The 22,300-nt window shown below is 33.6% G+C and overlaps 1 protein-coding gene across 3 annotated transcripts in view; it reads left to right on the top strand.

Moving 5' to 3' along the window:
- The window catches only part of LSAMP (limbic system associated membrane protein), a 781,204-nt gene that overhangs the window by 742,350 nt on the left and 16,554 nt on the right, over positions 1 to 22,300 (top strand). Inside the window, exon 8 of one of the 3 annotated variants that reach the window (XM_051985325.1) lies at positions 20,302 to 20,334. The exons of the other annotated variants lie outside the window; for them this stretch is intronic. Within the exon in view, the coding sequence (XP_051841285.1) occupies positions 20,302 to 20,334 (33 nt within the window). The remainder of the gene's footprint in view (positions 1 to 20,301; positions 20,335 to 22,300) is intronic. 3 annotated transcript variants of the gene reach the window in all.

Raw genomic sequence — 22,300 nt, 5'->3', positions numbered from 1 at the left:
ATTCTGAAGAACTTTACACAAAAGTGTTATAGTCAACCCATCTTAATGGAGAAAACATAATCAAAAATAACAGAAAATATGTAAATATATAAACATATGCATACATATAAATGTTTGCATATGGTGTAATGCACATACATATATAGATAATAAGTATAAATACATAGACAAGATACCTATTCATACATGTATCATAATACCTGGTATATAGGTACTTGAAAAGTTTGTTGACTGATATTATATGTGCATATTACATATGTATGTGTGTATATGTGTGCATCAATGTACATATAGCAATATATGTACATAGGCATGTGTATACGCCTATATATACACCCATGTATATATATGTAAACTATGTGTGTATATATATGTATATATGTGCACACAAACATTTATAGCTTTGCATAACTAAATTTTTTTAAAAATTAACATTACTTATCACATATTTGTGTTTATATATGTATATGCCCACATACATATGTACACACAGTTTCTTACAGTAAACTATGAATAGGACCTATTTCATAGAATTCTTGTGAAGCTCAAACAAGATAATATATGTAAAGCACTTTGCAAACCTTAAAGTATTATATAAATGTTAGTTATTATAAATACTCATGTTACTATGTGTAGATAGGTATTTCTATATATATAGGCAGCATATCTAATATACATTTATGTATGGCAGTACAGTAGAATAGATATTAGATTTTTTTCTCCCTGTCTCTCTCTCTTTCTCTCTTTCTCCTTTTCTCAGTTTGGTCTTGAGAATGCAACTTGGAAGGTGTGTGACTGAACAAGTTACAGTCTTTGGATTTCATTTTCTTTAAACTATATTTTTCTTAGAATACATTCATAAAAGAGGCATCCTTAGAAAAACTCGTCAGATAGGTACAACAAGGCCCAGCCCTATTCTGTAACAATCAAATAATATAAGAAGAAATTATTTATAAAATGCAAAGTACTATGCAAATATAAGAAAGTATTGATGAATCAAAATTTTAGTTTAAAACTGTCACTTCTCTGTTCTAAATTACACAAAGCTGTCATTTTCTGTCATAGCAGAATAGATGGCAGTTTGGTTAATCCACATGAGAATAATCAAGAATTCCCTGTAGTGAGCTTTCCTACCTCAATCATCCCATCTAATAGTTAAGGATTTCCACTGCAACCATACAAGTGCTATAAAATATAAGTACAGTCACTTTTTGTATTACAACTAGTATAGAGATCCTGCATTCAGTTTAGGCCTTGGGCAAAATTATGAAGTAGATGAAGTTTGTCTTTCCTGTTCTGTGCCCTTCTCTCCTCCCTCTCCCTTTCCTTCTCTCTACCCTCAGGCCACCCAATGTCATCTTGTTCTTCATGTACAAATGACTGACAGAAGCTTTAAAGTATTACCTCTCCCAGGAGGTTGGGATTTTAAGAGGAATCAAAGCTTTAAAACCAAATGGATGAAGCTCTGACAGTGGAAGTTCAGGGATCTATTCACAGATGGAGAAGAAGATAATTTGGGGCCAGGGAGCTTGTCCCAGTGTTTCTGAAATCTCATTCTCCTCCTTTCTATGGTGGTCAATTCTTCATAGTAATCACCCTGCTCTAATTCACTACTTCACTATTTAAATTTCAAGTATTTGCAAGGATTTTTAAGGTGAACATACATACAAATACTCATGTATGTCTGTGTGTGTGTATGTATATATATATATATATATATATATATATATATATATATATACATATATATATTACATTATTTTATATTTAAATTAAGTTTCTACTGAATTTTAATAACATGGAAATAGTTCTGTTCTTTGAGGGGGGAAAATAACTTTCACAGAAACATTTACATTTGGGAATTAAGTTTCAGTAATTGACTGCCTCATCATTTTAATTAGCATGAATTAGAGCAGTCTAAAAAGAAAGAAATTATATTTGTAGAAGCAAAGGATGGCATCCTTCTCTAAAAAAGGTGAGAAAACCAAGGAATTGAGTAGACAGATAAAGCTGTTCATGTTTTTCAAACATTTAAGTATACTCCACTGAGGAAATTATACTCCACTGTCAATATTCTCTCTAAGAATGATAGTCAGTCACCATTCCCATTGACATTACTGGACAGAGTTAGATAAGACAGTTTCTTCTGCTCTTTTCAGAATCATAGAGCCCTGGAGAAAACCAGAATGTACCTTTTTCATTCAAAGATGCAAAGCAATTCTTTTAAGGAAGTTAAAAATAATCCTTCCGAGTGATTAGCATATGTGTTTACCACATATAAGCCTCACAACCAGAGCAATAACTAGGGTAGAGAGATCAGGGCTATATAAATGTGTGTGTGTGTGTGTGTGTGTGTGTGTGTGTGTGTGTGTGTGTAACATTTTTGTTTTAAAATATAAAATGTGATTTTATAATAAAATATAATTTTAAATAAATACATAAATAATTAGGGCTTATAAAATTTAATTAGTGCTGACAATGCTATTCTCCTTTAATAAAAAGAAACAACAGAGCTAACAAGAATAGTTAAAGGAATAAGCTATCAGATGTAGAATTCTTTCCCTACAGATGAGTGTGAGTTCATCTCTGGTGAGTTTCACCCTGGTGTATCCTTCCTTCTTTATGCACCTTTCTATGCCCCAAGTGAATTTGATTCTAAACATTGGTTTGAGAATAATTTTCATGCTACCTGCTCTGGTATATTTTGTGGTGTTTCCCAGGTACACCAGAATTTCTGGTTATACCATAACTACAGGGTAAATACACTCAATTCCCTTTTGGTCTTAATATTCCCTCAATTCATGTTTCCATTTCTCAATTCATGAAATTATACATTTATAACAGAGTAGTCTCCAAGTAATCTGTGTCCGATTAAAAGAGACCTTTGAGATTAGTCGGTTCAAATTCTTAATTTTACAAAGTAGGAATTAAGAAGCTAAGGCCTATAAAAATAAAGGTCACATAGTTCCTAAGAGGCAAAAGCAGGTCTTGAACGCAGATCTTCTCACTCAAAATTCAGAAGTCACTTTACTTTGAAGCTCCTCCCAGTCCTTATTATAATGCTTTGCCCTTTCTAATCTTTTCCAATCAAACTGGCAGATTGGCTTGTAGGGTTGGTTTCCTTGTTCCTAATAGAACAGCTGCTCACTAGAAATTTATCACCTAGGTTTCCCTACCAAAAAAATGTGTCTTTGGAAGGAAACCAGAGGAAAAGATTTTATGAAACATGTCTTTCCTATGGGAATTCCTTGGCTGGAAACTAGAGATTAAATGTGAATGCTAAAACTAACACATCTGGAAGAAACACCCACTTTTAAAGGGGTCAAAAATTAACCATAGTATCCATTTGTCTTAACATGGTCTCCATAGCATTAGGGTGTTCTTTCATTATTACAGGACATTTATAGTTATTAAGATAAAGAAGCACTTATAAGAAAAGAAAAAAAGGACCATAGCAGTTCCATATTCAATCTTTCCCTTGTGCCCTGCTGTGAAGAAACACACCTATAACATCAGGACACAGCAAGATATAATGAGCTTGGAATTCCAATTTAAGGTGTTCAAATGTACTCAGGTGCATGGTGGGTATATGCAGACCACTCACCAAGCATCCGTTGAGAATAGCCTGTTTATATCTACCACACATCAGTAGGGGAGGAAATATCTTAAAAGTCTTTTACACTTCCTAATTGGACACTGGGGAAGCAAGCACCCCACATAGCTCACAGCACTGTTTGGCTTATCACCATCTTGATTGTAAAAGAAAGCATTTCCACATTTATACATACACATGCATCTTTAACACAAAGGAGTGATGATACAATCTATCAATTGCTTTACTAATATCATGCTAATCATTACAATTCACTCCCTATTCTTCACAGTGGGATAGTCAGCTTCAGTTCCCCATCTCTCAAATCCATAAGACCCAATACTGTAAAAGAACATTCTTGCTACCAGATGAACAACGCTTAGAGCAATAAAGAAGGATCCTTCTTGGGAGCTGAATGGTTTTTGATCCTGTTTTTGCTTTCTATTGGGCCTTATGCCACAAAATTCACAACACTTTGGTCAGTAATTTTTCTATATGTTTGAAAACTGCATTTAAATAGGTGCTCTTCCTGTGGAATTATACATTTTGCATTAATTAGAATTTAAGGAGTTTGAAGAGATAACTGATAAAAGCCCAGTCTAAAGGTAGCATTCACTTCTCTTTACTATCCACTTTATGAGAGTAACATGGGTGATTTATTTCTAGTAAGCATGAAAAGAATGCTGGGCCAGGAGGAACTGCCTTTAGATGCAGATTCTGCCAGGTAACCACAGAACTACCTGTGCACCTCAGCATAAATCATTAAAGTACAACAGTCCACAACATCCTCATCTGGAAAATAAAGGTGTTGTTCTAGATGGCCTCTAAGATTGTTTTTCCCTCTAAATTTATAAAATCTTTTGCCTGGGAGTTCCAGGGCACAGGTAAGTTTATCTAATTGGTCACTCTCAAGTGCTATCTCCTGTATCCTTCACTTCCCAAAGATTGTCTCCTTTCTCCTGACATACCCATTTTCCAGATAAGCTCAAGTCCTTGAGTTATCCTTCATTTACTTAGATGTACTCTCCACTTGCACTCCTATTTAGAATGCTATGATTTTCTAGTTTTCCTTCTTATGCATTTTCTGATTATTAGAAATATAAAAATAACCCTCATTTGGGGATATGAAACTAAAATTATGGACCAACCTACACTTGGGATCTTTTTGATTTTTGATAATGAAAATTAATTTTATTAGGCATGTGGAATTTTTGTTAAGTGTTATTTTATTTACAGATTTCTTAAATTATAAATTGTAAAAACTGCACTCCTCTTCCCTCCAATATTCATCTTTTATTTAAAGCCAGCCTACTGAAAATTGTGTAATTCTGTAACCATTAAGGGGGAAAATGTATTTTCCTAGCTTTTTTAAAAAAATCTTGCTCAGAACCAAATCAAGATTGTTGGTCAAGATTATACAGATAAGCCCCTCATATAATGAATCAGGTAACTATGCTATTATCTGAGGAATGCTTAGGACTGGGTCTCTCTATCTTCCTCCTTCCCTCTCTTCTCCTTCTTTCTCTTTCTTCCTCCCTCCTTCCCTCCCCCCCCCCCAACTTCTGGAATAAACATGCAGTCTAAGACTGTAGCCATATAATATTAATTTTGTACTTGCAGGGACCATCATGTTAAAAAGAAAATCTTGATCAATTAAGGATATTATGCTGCCTTGGGGTCCATAGGAAACCAATACTTCTAATAATAATTTTTAAAATTTTTAAATAGGATTCAAAGCAGGCCTATATGTGCTAAATCATCATGACACAATCAGAACAACACTGGACTTGAAACCAAGTGGCTCTGTTGTACCAAGAGGTGGCGCAAGATGTCATCCTTGGCAAATCTATTAATTTATATTTTGGGGCCTCAGTTTTCTCATCTAAGAAACAGAGTCAGAGAGACAGAGAGAGGCAGAGAGATCAGAAACAGAGAGAGACTGAAAGAGAGAGTGGGAGATGCAACATACTATACATATTTAAATATGAAAATATATAATGGTTTTTAGACAGTTCAATAAACGACTTCATTTGTCTTTGAGTTCAACAATGTAAGAAAGACTAAGATTTCAGATACTAATGAACAAAAAAATTCTGAAATATTTGTATGTGATAATATGTTCTGGGTTTGTTGTCATTCAATCATTTAGTTGTGTCTGACACAAGCTTTCTGGGCAAAGATACTGCAGCGGTTTGACTTTTTATTCTCAGATCATTTTATAATTGGGGAAACTGAAGCAAACAAGGTAAAGTGACTTTCCCACAGTCACACAGCTAGTATATATCTGAGACTGGATTTAAACTCAGAATGATGAGTCTTTGTAACTCCTGGTCTGAAACTCTATCTAACATGCCATCTAACTGCCTGTTACATCCAGATGTGCATATCTTTTAATTGTACATAATGTCATTTTTCATCCAAACATCTGATTTTTCCTAATAGATATATTTTTTGTGGATAAGCACAGTGAAACCCCATGAAGGAGATTTCACTCTTCATGTATGTTTCAGCGTTTGTATTATTTGATTATTAAAAGCTAAACCTTTCAGACTGAATAAGCAAACTTTGGAATTTAGGGTAAGATTATCTAGTACAGCAGACTTCATGAAACTCTTGGTATGTGTATTTAAAGTGCTTAGTGAGACAACCCTGTCTATAACAAGCTATATTGTGTGATCAAGTCCAGAGCTTGGTGTCTAAAACTGGGTCATAAAATACTGCATTATGCTAAAACCAGTAATAAACCATAGGTTACTTCCAGGAGTTAAACAGTTTAATCCATTTGATATGCATTTTTATTACACTGCCATTTCATTGGATTAGGAGTGTTTGACTTACTCAGAAATTACTTCCTTCACTCCTTACCTAGTCTTTCACAGGATTTGCATGAACTCAGATTAACAAACAAAAAGGTGATCAGCTATGGAACCTGATAACTGTTCTAACCCAGGAGTGAGTAATCTTTTTGAGTGTGTCATGAATCATTTTAGCAATCTGATCTTCAATAGAAATAATGTTTCCAAATGCACAAAATAAAATACATAGATTAAAAGGACACTGATTATATTAAAATGTTATCAAAATATTTTAAAACAACAATGGACTCTAGGATGAATGCCCCTGGAAGTAATGCCAAACTGTCTTTCTGATTTTTTTCGAGTTTATTGACTTTTTAACTATTTTTTAATCATGTGATATTGTTCAGTTTCATGACTCCTTATGACCCCATGGAACATGGCATGTCAATTCCTTCTATCCTCCACTATTTCTTGAAGTCTATCCAGATTCATATTAATTATTTCCATAATATTATCTTTCTGTCTCATCTTCTGCCATTGCCTTTTCCTTTTGCCTTCAATTTTTCTCAATGTTAGGGTCTTTTCCAATGAGTTATTACAAATATAGTGCCAAAAACTTAAGTCCAGCAGGATGTCATCCTGTGAAGAGGAAAGACTTGTTTTGGTTTTCTCTTTGTATACCAGAACCTGATATTTCTTTGTACCCAGTAGCCATATAATAAATGCTTGGTTACTTGTTTTTCCCATTGATCTTCAAAACTGATGCTAGTATAAGATCCATAATAATCTGATTTCATAGACTTGTATTCCTTCTTGTTATTAACGTCATTAAAGTTGTTCTTATTACTACTACAATTATTACTCTTACAAAGTTCCTTGCTTAGATAGAATCATTGAGTCATAAGTCCAGAACTGTAAGAAAACTCAAAAGCCATGTAGTTCAATCATTTCCTTTTATAGATGTGAAAACTTTATCTGGAGGAGATTCCATTTTTTGTTCAGTGTAATACAAGTAATAATCACTGGAGAGATGTGAACTTAAACCCTATTTCCCCAGAATCAGTGATATTTCCATTGCTCCCAATTGCTTCTGTAAGCACTTCATTAGAATGCTACATTTTAAAGCATCCAGTGAATTCAGAGCAGTCAAGAATTCAATTTGACTAGAATGTAGCTGGCATGGGAAGACAAAGCTGAATAATAGGTTAGACTCAAATCTATCAATCTGCAAATGTCTTTTCAATATCAATATCTGCCTAGCACTTAAGTGTGAATCTTAGGTTAATGAATCTGGACAATTAATTGATAGAAGTACCACTAAGATGTTGTTTGTTTGGGGGGGGGGCGGTGTTTTTAAAAAAGAACTACTTTGGTTAGTCATTCTAAAGAAAAATTAATCCATCTTCATTTTCAATGTGTTGTAAGACAAAGAATAAAGATGAGGATACCAGTTGCAAGATTATTGCAATGGTTCAAATGAGAAGTAATTAGCAAAAATTAAGGTGGCAGTGAGGAGAGAAAGGAGGGGACAGATGTGAAGTGCATTTCAGAGGTAGAATTGGTAGAAGTTTGTCAAGGATCAGATATAAAAATCAAAAGAAAAGAAGATATCAAAGGTTACTCTGAGAACGTGAGCATAGATATCTATGGCAACAGTGCTAATCAAAAGAAATGAGAAAGTCATGAAGAGGACTGTAGTTTAGGGGGAAATAAAATGAGTTCAGAACAGATTCAGTTTGTGATGTTGGTAAGATGTCTAGATAGAAACAGACAACTGGAAATATGGAAGTGGAACTAGATGAACTAGCTAGGTAGCATATTGGTTTCTGCACTGAATTTGGGGTCCAAAAGAACTGCATTTAAACCTGCTTCAGTGATTCGCTAGTATGAACTGGAGCAAATCATTGGCACAACACTTCTTGATCTCAGTTTCCTTGTGTTAAACTGATGATAGGACCTCCTTTGAGGATTCTTTGTAACAAATGAATGCAATAATGTACATAAAGTGCTTTGAAAACTTTAAAGCATTATATATAAATGGTAGTTATTGATAGCAAAACCAAACACAAAAATTTGGAAATCCTACAAAGTTGATTCTTTGAAGCCATGGGACTGGATAAATTCACAAAATAAAAGGTTATAGGAGAAGAAGGTTTAGGGCTGAGGCAAAGGGATATTGGCACTTAGCGAATGGAAGGAGGATGGGAATTCATTGAAAAAGACAGAATTGACTATGGTGACAAGGGAGGAATGGCAACTTCTGAGGGAAAAAAAGGACTTTCAATTTTCATCATATCCCCAGTGCCTAATACGGTGTTTTGCTTAAACTTGTGCCCAGTAAGTGTTGATGGGATTAGATCATTTGGACCAAGAGAATAGGAGTAGTGATCTGCCATATGAACTAATAGAAAAGAATATTTCAAATTCAGTAGTATAAAATGCTACAGAAAAATAGGGAAGACAATAACTAAGAAAAGGATATTGAATTGATGAAGAGGAAGTTACTGATTGCCTTTAGGTAAACTTTTCTCATCTCTGAATTTAGTCAATGATCAAACTTCTTAAGTTAGAAACTCAGTATTCTTTAATTCCAATATAAAAAGATAGTAAAAGTTTTTGAAAATGGCAAAAAAAATTGTTTAAAGATATTAAGACTATATTATATACATGTATATAAGAATACACAGATAGACATAGATATGTGTGTATATCTATATCTATATCTATCTATATATATATATATATATATACACACAAATATACATGTATATGTATAGACACACTCAGGATTCAGCCCACTCATGTACTGAAGCTCACATTTTGAATCTCAAGGTATGGTTCTAACCTGCATGATAGGTCTTTTCAGCTTTCCTTAGCTTGTCTGTTATAGCCTTTGAATATCTGAAACAGTTCATAAAATGTCATTTTCCTATTAGTGAGGTATTTTTATAAGAATAAAGCTTTAGTTCTCGTTATAGTTTTTTAGGGTACTGAGCAGACATAATATATGATCTCTGGAAAAACATAATGTAAGATTAGCATGAATGTAGACTGAAATGTACATGGAAGAAACACAGCAGCTATAATAAAAATAGAAGGCATAAAGCTTTCTTTGGGAAGAAGAGGGGGAAGAACAATAATAATAATAAATAGAAGGTACAAATCCTTAAAGCCTAAGTGTAGAAACCTGGTAGAAGAAAATTAATAATTTTCAAAATGTGACACTAAAAATAAAATTAAAAATATTCTTCCTTCTTAAGCCATCACGAATATAGATAATACAGATTTCATCTTTGGAAACCCTGGCAAAAAGATTCAACAGCTTAAAAACATAACTTCCCACTTGCAAATGGGTATGTGTTCAAATCTGATCCCATCATACCAGAGGGAGAGACAGAAGAGCAAATACACATTTTCTATTTCTGTGTATGATTTTCTGTAATATTTTGGTTGTCAACTTTTTTTTTCCTTTTTCCATCTTTCTTGGTTGACATCCAGCTTGAAAGTAAAAGTGCAATAAAATCTTGATTTCCTAGGAGGGAAAAAAAACTCTTTTAAAGAGAATACCCCAAACAGAAGCATCTACCTCCTTATAGAAAATCATTTTGTGTGACATTTTTAAAACCCAGTATTAGTTCATTGGACTTAAACTTCCTTCTTAGCTATTTTACATAAATTATTTGGAGACTCAGCTACGGTTTCCCTACTTGAATCTGTTACTGCCCATTTGGCCAGTCTGCTTGATATATTTTTATATCTAAGCCAGTTGTAACTATTACATTATACCTGTGAAGTTTTTGGTTTGATGTATGAATGCTATGTACATAGAGATGTACTCAGAGAATTACATCTTGAAACCTCATACTGAGGAACTAAAAAGGAGTAATAGTTGCTAGACTAAACAAAATGATAATGCTGTATTAATTTTGAGGTCAATACCATAATCATCAGAGCTAACACATATGCTAAGCTTTACAAAGACAATTTCATTTGATATTCACAATATCCCTAAGAGGTAGTTATTATTATTGTTATTTTACAGATTAGGAAACTGAGGCAAACAGATTTAAAAGATTTCTTCAGAGTCACACAATTAGTATCTGTGTCCTTATTTGAACACAAGTATTACTGTCTTCAGATTCTGTACTACTCTGACATCAGAAAAAGTGCTGGAGGGCTATGCTGCTATGACTTTTGTACCAAATATAGTTATCTCAATAATAAAAAATAAAAGCTTTTCAAAATAATATGGCAAATATTTATGTAAAAAATTAAACTTGGTTCACAAAGTAGAAAAAAAAAACAAAATCCTCATGTCAAACTATGGATAACTAGGCCTAGAGGTAGATACAGACAACTCCCAAATAGAAAGCAACCTATTTCTTTTCTTTTAAAGATACTAGTTTAACCAAGGATTGTGGAAAAGTGATAAAGCATAGCATTTATGCCTATGTAAGCACCTTAAAATTAAGTCAGTAAGCCAAATGACACAAATTCCAAAACTCTAAAATTGGCTGGAAAAAGGTTTTCAGTGAACATTTGAAGGGCAGTGGAAAAATCTCTGCTCCATGAAAATTGTTGGCCCTTTTATTTTCTTTACCAGTTAGAACTCAAATGGAAAAGTGGACAGTCTAGATTTGAGCTTGAGTCTAAAAAATATCTTAGATGGGCCAACGGAGAGGGATGCAGGAGAAGAGAAAAAAACAAGTTGTTTTAGGTAAATGTTCCTTATCAGGAAGTTATTGCTGTGACAACTCTTACCAGCACATTGTTCTTATTGTGTTATTTAAATTGCATCTGACTCTTCGTAGCTTTCTTGGCAAGGATACTAGAGTGGTTTGCTTTTTCCTTCTCAAGCTCATTTTACAGATGAGGAAACTAAGGCACACAGAGTTAAGTGACTTGCCCAAGTCACACAGCTAGTAAATGTCTGAGGCCAGATTTGAAATCAGGAAGATAAGTCATTCTGATTCTAACCTCAGGGCTCTGTCCACTAAGCCATCTAGCTGCTTTTACTAGGAAAGAATACACTTTAAAAAGTAGTATTTTTATGTAGTGCTTTCCATTTTGAAAGTATATATACTTTGTTCTGTGGCCTCTTCTTCTAGCTACCTGGTTCATCTGAGAACTTCAATTTTAAGGAGGAAACATGGTCCAGGAATTTTTTCATTTCTTTCTCAGCTAGTCTTAATTCTTGACTTTCTCTATCATGCACTTGCATAGGTATCCTTTTTCTCCCTCCCACCTTTTCATCTTCCTTTTATATGATGTCTTCTCCCATTAGAAAGTCAGTTTCTAAATGGCAAGGACTCTCTTTTGGATTGTATTTGTAATCCTAGTGCCTACATGACTGTCTGGCATATAGTAAACATGTAATACATGTTTATTGACTTCAAACAAGTTAAAGAAACAAATCTCTGCTATGGATATTATATGCCATATAAATGGCAAAGGGTTTCTTAGCAGGGTATAGCCAGTTGTTCCTAATCTTTGTACTAAGGAAACTTAATGTAGCTTTTGGCACCATATACCAGAAATTATAGTACTATGAAATAAAAAGAGTGAAGTTTTTAAGAGACATAGGACCTAAATTGAAACTACAGTTCCACTCTTTATTACTTGTGTGAGCTTAGTTCAGACACTTCACTTTTGTGATTCAGTTTCTTCATCTGAAAAATTAAGAGGTTGGATGAGATTACCTCTATTATCTTTTCTGGTTCTATTTCTATGATTCTAAATAGTAATTTCTATGATTGTGAATAGTAAATTTAATTGAACCTAGCAAAGTATCAATGAAGAGGAATGACCTTTGAATTTAAAACATATAGGTTTAATTGTCTCAGAACACTGTACTTTGATTCTTTATCATAACTAACAACATAAATCAAGCCTTTAAGCAAAAGTTGGAGTTCCCTATGTAATAGTATCTTCAATGTATTGAAAGAATTGCTCTTCACTATCCTGAAATGCCCAACCTAATCAGTTCTTTGAATAAAATCATGGGAAATACAGATAGGGGAATGGTATCTTTACCATATTTCACAAATTTTCTTAGGGCCTGTACTGAAAGCCAAACTCTCAATATATATGGCGTTATGAATCAATATGTGTTCTTCAAAATTCAGTGTCTACTCATAGCAAAATTCCCTTACCCTTCTAGAATCAGTATGGTCCTTTGTAGGATGACAATTTAAAAGCCTTTTAATCCATTGTGGACTTAAAATATGGCACAAGGTAAACAGCAGTCCTAAAGTCAGAGTAACTGGATTTAAATCTTGCTTTTCATGATTGCTTCCTGGGTGACCTAGTTTAAAGTACATAATTTGTCCGGACCTCAGTTTCCTGATCTGAATAATGATCTGGATTAGAAGGTCTTTGAGTCCCTTTTCTCATCTTAGATCCTTCTAAGATAAGTGGGTAAAATGAATGGGACCAAGTCTGTGAATCTGGTCAGGAAAGATAAGGGCCTATAGAATAAGACTGACAAACAATAGATTTGGGGGATATAGCAGCAATTTTCCTGATCAGAGCAACTGGCATTCAGCAGATCTTCTCTGGGAGACTTTCACTAAGGTTTCTCAAAGAAATTGCTGCTTCAATATGACTCCTGACTATTTTCCTTGTCCTAGAATAAAGGGAGGATTTTCTTTAGTTGTTACAAATTGAAAGACTTCCTTCTATCATGGTAAGAACAGCACTTTCTGCTGGTCCCAAGGAAATTTTTTGTGTGTCTTAAATTTTTTTTTTTTTTTTTTCCCTCCCCTTCTGACAGTGTTTGACCTAGTAAGTGATGCTCTATCTTTGCCTCCATCACCACCCTGTGGAAGAATTCAATTAATTTGCTTGGGACTCAGTGGAGCTATTTCTCAGTTTTTCCACAGGATGGCAGCACAAAACCAATCTTTGAAAAATAGGCAAGCCTAAAGAAAGGTCCTAAAAATTAAATTAACATTTATTTTGGCCAAATGAGAATATTCTGTTCAGAAAAGGAAAGCAGGTTACTATGATGATGGGATCAGAACTATGAAATAAACATGTCATCTTCTTCTCTCAGGGAAAATTGAAATTACAAATCCTCTGATCTTGAACTTTTCTCTAAATAAGAATCAAAACATTACAATCGAGTTCAGGAAATCCAGCATTCGGGTTACCTAATTTGTTTTTAGTGAGCTCAAAGTGCAGGTCTTCATTTGTGATGCAAGGTGGAGAGTTCAAGCTTATCTAATTGTTCCCTCATTTACAATTTAAGTATATTTGGGATCAAATTCTGGGGGTTTTGGTCTATCTTACTCAGGCAGAGACAGGAGGCCTCCGCAGTAAAAGAGATTCTTATTTAGGTAAACCTTGGACTAGTTGGCTGTGAGAGGCCTTCTTAGGTCTTAGATCCCAAGAGTTTGTGACCCTCATTTTAATCATAGTTTCTAGGAAAGGGACTAACCACTTTAAAAGAAAACTAGGACTTATTTCATTTAATCATGCATTAGCAATGCTGCTGCTGCTGTCTAGGCTGATAACAAATGAATCCTGATGTATTTTCTTCTGACAGAAATATTACTTAGTTCCCTTACCAATGAGATTGCTTTTTATTAAAATCACTTCTTCTTTGTCTATTAGTTGCTATCTATCAAGATTCCTGTTTTCTTTTATATATTCTGCATTGCCATGCCCTGTTCTTTGAAATCACTTCTCCCCAATAATTTAAAGTAGTTTTCCCAAGAAAGGAATTTGCCCATATATTCTCTATAACTGAATTATAACATGATCTTATTGAGGTTGACTTTAGTTGGCTATTGAAAGTCCTTTTGAAGTCAATTTCTGACGATCAGTGTTGTAGAAAGTCAAAATAATATGAGATACATAACCACGTATATATAAACTAAGGTTGTGGTACAGTGGAAAGTGCCAATGTGCTTTTGAGTCAGGAGCCTTGGGTTTTAAGCCTGCCTTTGCCCTTGGCCATTGTGATATGGGACAAACTGCTTTATTTTTGTGAGCTTCAGTTTTTTCCTCTAAAAATAAATTAATTGGGGCAGCTATGTGGTGCAATAGATTGAGTACCAGCCCTGAAATCAGGAGAACCTGAGTTCAGATCTGGTCTCAGACACTTAACACTAAGTAGCAGTGTGATCTTGGGTAAGTCACTTAATCCCAATTGCCTCAGCAAAAATAAATAACTAAATAAGAATAAATTAGTTGAATTGTCATCTAGTCATTTTTCAGTCGTATTTATTTCTTTGTGGGAATATGGGAATTTTCTTGGCACAGACAGTGGAGTATTTTACCACTTCTTTTTTCAATTCATTTTACATATGAGAAAATTGAGACAGAGTTAGGTAGCTTGCCCAGGATCACACAACCAATAAACGTCTAAGGCCATATTTGAACTCATGAAAATGAATCTTCACTCCAGACTTAGCACTCCATTCACTGTCACCTACCTCCCTCTTGACTAAGATACAGTACTTTATTACCCTGGATTCTTTTTCTTTTTAATATACAAACTAATAAGTAAATAAAGCCTGAGGAAGACAGAAATTGTGCTTGCCTATGGATTTGCCCATGCATGTATGTGTATGTGTATTTTTCCTTCATAATACATACAATAAGGACTTAATTTCTACACGTGGGCTTTAATATAAACTAATGGATTGAACTCTGAGCTACATTTTTAAAAGCGTGGATGAAACATGAGTCACTAGCTGACATAAATTGGTTGTATTCCTCAACTGGATCTTAGTATATATGGAGAATGAAGAAGAATGACTTAAGAAGAAGCTTAAATACCCTTATTTTGCTGCTGGCACCCCAATAATAGGTTATCTCCATACTTATTCTTCTGTATTCATATGATTTAAAACTTTATTTTAAAATATGAATTATCCTAGAGAATATCTCAACAATATCCACTTTATTATGATATTTAGTGATAATATTGTTCTCATGTGTTATCAAAGGAAAAGATAGTATAATGTTAATACATAGAGAGTTGTAGTCAGAGTCACTAACAGTTGGATTCAAATATTTTCTCCAACATATGTCGGATAACTGAGCAAGTCACTTAATTTTTTAATGTTCATACAAACTCAGAATAGAAACAGCAGAGAAAATCTAATCTAAATTAGCACTGAGAATCCCTACACCAATGAAATCATAGGTCTAGTCCATATTACCCAGCAAGATTAAAAAATAATTGTGGAAGTTATGATTCTTGTTATAGGTCCAGAAAATTCATTGATTTGTGTTATTACCTCATCTTTGATGTCTAGCAATGATATAATAGCAAATAAAGATAACCAAAATACCACAAGAATGACACATACTGCCACAAAAAGAAGTGGCTTTAATGAGGGATCACAGGGTCCATCCGGTTTCAGAGGAAATCAGCTTCCTTAATGCAAATGCTTATCTCGCTAAACCACTGGTCACAGACTCAGGATTTAGAGGTAGAAATAATCTGAAAGAGGATTGACTTGAATACAACATTTTTTTTCTTTTTTTTTTTTTTTTTTACTTTCTAAAAAAAATTGGCTCAAAAATAAATTTAATTTGTTTTTTTTTCATAATTTTCTTTTTAAAAATTATTGAAGTCCAAAGTTAGCTGACATGGACTTGTGGTATTTGTTTCTTCTTTTCTGCATTCTCAAACTCTGACTTCTCCCTTGAATATGATACCCCAAAGAAATCATGCCCTGTCATCTTCTGTGGACACATTAGTGACCCTAAATCTGAACAAAGCGAAAATGCCCTATACATTTAAGGACAACTTGATGGCATTGTGGATAGAGTGCCAGGCCTGGAATCAGGAAGACTCATCTTCCTAAGTTCAAATTTGTTTTCAATACTACCCGTGTGACCCTGGGCAAGTCACTATACCTATTTATCTTAGCTTCCTCATCTGTAAAATAAGCTGTAGGAAAAAAAAAAAAAGACAAACCATTATGGTGTCCGTTCCATGGAAACCTCAAATGGGTCCATGAAAAATTAGATATGACTCAACAACAACAAAAATGGTGAAATAGAAAGACCACTGGACCTAGAATCAGGAGACTTAGAATTTAGTTCTGATTGGTGACAAACTAGATGAGTGGCCTTAAGCAAATCATGTAACTTGTTCTTATGTTCTATTTTTTTTTTTTAATGAGGGAATCAGACTAATGGGTAGAATTATAAAACTCAAAGTCAGGGAGATTTGAGTTTAAATCCTTCTTCAGATACTTGCTAGCTATGTGACTTTGGACAGGTTATTTAACTTTTCTGTATTTCAGTTTCTTCACTGATACAGAATTAGACTGAAATGTTCAGATACCGTCATATACATTTATAAAGCTCCACTAATGAGTATTACTTGATTATTAACAAAGAATTCATTGAAAGAAATAGATATAATAGACTTCCAGGTAATGTAGACTAATCTCTGCCATAGTGCAAGAGTAGTCATGCTGTCTAATCCAATTCCTCCAAATGATTATCTATCCTAATGTTTCCCAAAATATGGCTTAGAACTCAGCCAAGTTGTGTTTATGTTAAGACCCGTGTGCAGAAACTGTCTAATTTGCATTTGGCAGACAGGACCCAGTTGAGTTAGAGAAAAGCTTATTTCCTGGCTTCAGATGATAAAGTTAATTTTCAAAAGTATTTTTATTGAATTAAATAAAAGTTAAAGCAATGAAACAATTTATTTTAAATTTAAAAAACTTTCCACTGAAAAATAAAGCTGATCCTCTCGCTGCCAATTTAAGAAGATTCTATTTGAAATTTTTTAAATGACTCAGTTTCTACAAATGATTTTTTAACATAAACCAATAAGTAGGCTAAGCCCTAAGTTACATTTTTGAAAGTATAGACTAGATATGAGCCACCGGTTGACCCATAAATTGGGACCTTAATATGTATGGATAGTAAAGAAAAAGAGTAGTGACTACCATTGAAATCTTAACCACTTATATGAATGTTATGGAATATTATTGTTCTGTAAGAAATGACCAACAGGATGAATACAGAGAGGCTTGGAGAGACCTACATGGACTGATGCTAAGTGAGATGAGCAGAACCAGGAGATCATTATACACTTCGACAACGATATTGTATGAGGATGTATTCTGATGGAAGTGGATTTCTATAACAAAGAGACCTAACTGAGTTTCAATGGATAAATGATGGACAGAAACAGCTACACCCAAAGAAGGAACACTGGGAAACGAATGTGAACTATTTGCATTTTTGATTTTCTTCCCGAGTTATTTTTACCTTCTGAATCCAATTCTCCCTGTGCAACAGGAGAACTGTTTGGTTCTGCAAATATGTATTATATCTAGGATATACTGCAACATATTTAACATATATAGGACTACTTGCCATATTGGGGGGGGTGGAGGGAGGGAGGGGAAAAAAACGAAACATAAGCGAGTGCAAGGGATAATGTTGTAAAAAATTACCCTGGCATGGATTCTGTCAATACAAAGTTATTATTAAATAAAATAAAATTTAAAAAAAAAAAGAAATCTTAACCACTATAAATATTCATATTTTTAAAAATATTCATGATTTTACTGGCTGAGTACTCTATCTGATCAATATAGATCACAACCCCTTCATGACTTACTTGAAAGTTTTTCATGAGCTGCTGTAGCCCAAATATGCATTTCTTGATTGCCAACCAGAAGACTTTTTGAGAAGCTTAACCAAATCTTGAAGGATAGATCCAGACTCTACCATTAGGCTCATCCTTGAAATCTGACCAATTTGGTAGCTTATACTCCACTGATATAGAATAAAAGAATGTAGTAATCTCAAAGAGTAATGAGTAAGATTTCAGTAGACGGTTTATTGTATTATACAATGAAAAGTAATATATCTGGTTCTCTGTGTTAGATATGTGCATTATATTTCACATGAGTCTAGCATGACTAATCTAGTATAAAGGAAGGGAATGAGCATTTATTAAACCTAAGCAGAGTGCTAAGCACTTTACAAATAATAAGTAATTTTATCCTCATAAGAACTTTTTATTCCTTTGTAAGAAAACAGAAAGTTAAAGTCATACAGTTAGTTAGTATCTGAGGGTAGATTTGAATTCAGTTTCCCAACTCTGGACACAGCACTTTATCCTCTATGGCAGCTGGTTTCCTCTCTAAATTATAAATTTATAAATTATATTATAAATTATAAATAATATGAACTTTGTTCTAATTGGTTTTAGGCTGAGCATTCTGCAAAAATCTTTTAATTACCTGAAATCCTTACTCAAATTTCATACAATAGAATTATTAGGATGTGTCTTCCTCTGTGTGTGTGTGTGTGTGTATAAAACTCCTTGGTTTAGGAAAATTATTCTTACATGCAATGATAACTACACAGCCCAAAGTTAATTTTTCTGATTTCCTGCTGAAGTTAAAATTAAGTCAAAGTAAGACAATTAAAACACTGCTAATCAAAGATCAGACATAGGAATAGTAGGCTATCTACCAGTTAGTCTCTGATACTGATCTTTAAAGGTACATGTTGAAGAACAGTGGTAATATGCGGCTAATAGCAGAAGAGGTTGGGAGGAGAGCAGCACTGAGCCCTAGGAATGGTGATGATGGTTTCTGGAATTTCATTACTACCTATAACATGTCAGAAAATAAAGTATTTATAGTAACTTCTTACATTCTGATCACATGAAACAACATGTACTTTTATTCCATTGATAGGTGAGGAAGCATGATCAGTATATTTCCATTTCCCCTTTGTTTTTGATCTTTTGCCAACCCTATAACATTTTTTGATTTTTCCATGAACTTCTTCCATGGACATATTTATCTCTCAACTTTTATGATAATAAAAACAAGACCTTAGCTTCCCACAAAAAGAAAACCTGTTTTCACATCCCCAGATTTCACCTTATTCCTAGACAATGATGTTCAAAAAGCCTTTGAGATGGATTGAACTTCATAATAATTTAGTCCAATGCCAGAGCAACCCAAATTTAAGTTTGGTTAGGAAACCTAATTATATACAAATACTCCTGAGTTTTTAAGTTATATTTTTTTCTTTAAAGAAAAATTACTTGTTGTAATTAACAAAGTTATCCCTTCTCAGTCACCCCAACTCATCCTCTTATTAAAAACACAAAAAAGCAAAACCCATTACCAACATGTATAGACAAATATCCATATTGCCCCCTTCCAAAAAAAAAAAAAGTCCCACTTAGAATTCTAAGTCGTTCACTTCTTTATAAGGAGATACTGGTTAGTTATTCTACTGATGAGAGTTCTGTTTATATACCACAACTTGTTCATCAATTTTCCAATTTATGGACAATCTTCCAAATTCCTGTTCTTTGTCACCTCCAAAAAAAGAGATATTAATATGTTTGTATATCCTTAAAATTTTTGTTTATTTGTTTTTGCTTATGACTAATCTAAAACCCCATACACCAACCCAATAGTATTTTCTATATCATTTTTTATCTGGAGATCCAGGTTTCATTTTTTAGGGAACAATGATTGCTTTAAGGTCCAACTGATATATTTCATATTCTCATGAAATTTTTTAAAATCATGTTAAATTTCTTACATTTTATGGTTTATATTTGAACAAGTTAAAATCAAAGACACTTGATAAATAGTTCATGTCCTATGCCATCTGTGAGTATAAATTTCATATTCACATGTATTTGAAAGGGCGGTCTTTAATTTCATGGCCTTCATCCCAACAAATCAGAATCTCATTGCCTCTTCCTTTCTTTGCATCGCTAGAGACTGACTGCCAAGCTAGATAGATCATCTCTTCTTATCTGAACTGTCTTTCTACCTTTTCTCTAACTTTGCAATGGAGAATACCAAACTTATTCCTAACTAATCTGAATTAATAAAGAATTGATTTTTGTTTTGTTTTGTTTCTTGTTGTATTAAATGTTTCTTTTTGTAGAAATTGGTACCACCGTGCACTTCAAGCAAAAAGGTATGGCATCTTCTAATAACTCTTCTTTGTTTTTACATAAAACTTATGATTATACAATAAGTGTGCCCTAAAAATTTTAGCTGATTTCATTTCAATCTTCCCACCCCTGATATTAGCATTCTGGCTGTCAAATTTGCTTTTGTTTTGTATATGTCTCTTGTTCATGGGAATTCTATTATTCAATCAATGATCTTTGTTAAAATACTTGAATGGATCTTCAATGAATGTTTGCTTCAGCAATACAGATCACAAACCATCTGTGCCTGTCCTTTGTTTTGTCCCCTAATTTTAAAAATCTGTAGCACAGAAAAATCCACCTTTCCCTCTTCCCTCAGCCCTTCTATGAACATCTTTTGACTCATGTCAGACTCTTATAAAAAACTACAAAATTGGAGAAGTTCAGGTCAAGTACCATCCCCATAGAAATAGAACAGTTTTCAGGATACATTTTGTAGATATTTAAAGAAATCTATCTTGTTAAATAGAATAAAGCAAATCCTCTTAAAATAAGTTATGTGATCCCTTAGGCTAAAACCATTGTAAAGAAATTCACACTCAGTCCTCATCAGTGGCCCAACACGTGTCCCGTGAATCTTTAGATAAAGAGCAAATGAAAGAATGAATTCAGTTCTTACCAATCCTTTTCTATGTGCAAAGCACAGAAAACTGAAGTACTAGCTTTTTCAAATATTATAAGCCCACTGGGAAAAGATGAAGACTAGAGTCAGGGTTATCTAGTTTGGAAAGACTTGAGCTCCAAAAATAGAAAGGGAGGCAGCATGGCATAAGGTGGGATGTAGTGAGAATAAAGGGCTGTATGTTCTAATCTTAGCTCTCCTGCATGAATGTAGGCAAGTCTCTTCAACTATCCTTGAGACTTGATTTCCTCACTTATAAAATAGAGAGGTTGAATTAGAATATCTCTAAGGTCCCTTGTTATCCTAATATTTTGTGCAGGGTGCAGATTATTGCCCTGCTCTTATTATGAATCCACTCCCTCGCTCTAAACTTGGGAATTTGGTAAGGTTGATGTTATATGGCATGTATGTATTGGAGACTTTCTGAATAAATATGGGCTTAAAAATTAATGAATTACTTTGAAAAATTATTTGGAAAATACACACATATGATATTTATCATCTTCAAGTTTACAAAAACAATAACCTTAAATTTTCATGTTTATTTAATGTTTCACTGGTAGACAGGAATTTGATAATAACCATCTTGTTACGAATATATATTTAATTTTGTAAAAAAATTCTCTATATAATAATCAGGTGCTACCAGTCAAAATGAACTTTCATTTAATCCTGTGAGAGAAGCTCAGATGGATCAACCTCCTCCCTGCTCTGTGCTATTCTCTAGCCATCAGAATTATCCATCAATCCTCAAAAAAAAGGGTGCATTTGTGGATGATGTGCAGCAGGTGGCACCAAAGTCATAGTTATCTCTGTTTTACCATGGATTCCAGGAAAACTTCCATTGTAATGTGGTTTATATTAACTGTGGAACCCAAAATAGGTAACAGAAAACAAAAAGAGAAAAAAAAAATCATGATTTTCTTGCATTAGTCAGCAATTGTTATCTAATATGTTGATTAGGATTTTGTCTGGTTTTGTTTTCATTTACTGGGCCATCTCTTAAAGGGATTGTCTTTAAAAATCTGGCTTTGCTCTGCTTCTAGGTTAAATGGTCAAGTTAAAAGAAATCAAACTATACTTCAGGATGACTCTGTAATAATTGAGAAAATTCAAGAGAAAAAGAAGGGCCAAAGAGAACTAATGGAGTTATTTAGAAACATCACTGAAAAATTTAGGAAAGAATTAGACATAAATATGGAAGCATCCAGAGATCTTTCTCTTTCCCTCTTGAACTGTTTTCTATATCTTGACCTCTCTTTGTATTTTTTAACAATGAGATCTTGAAAAGTAGGTCAATACATTTAGAATAAAACTAACTAGTCTGA

The sequence above is a fragment of the Antechinus flavipes genome, chromosome 3, assembly GCF_016432865.1.
Source record: "Antechinus flavipes isolate AdamAnt ecotype Samford, QLD, Australia chromosome 3, AdamAnt_v2, whole genome shotgun sequence".
In the NCBI taxonomy this organism is placed as follows: domain Eukaryota; kingdom Metazoa; phylum Chordata; class Mammalia; order Dasyuromorphia; family Dasyuridae; genus Antechinus; species Antechinus flavipes.
The sequence above is the reverse complement of the archived record's forward strand: the minus strand, read 5'-3'. Positions and strand labels throughout refer to the sequence as shown.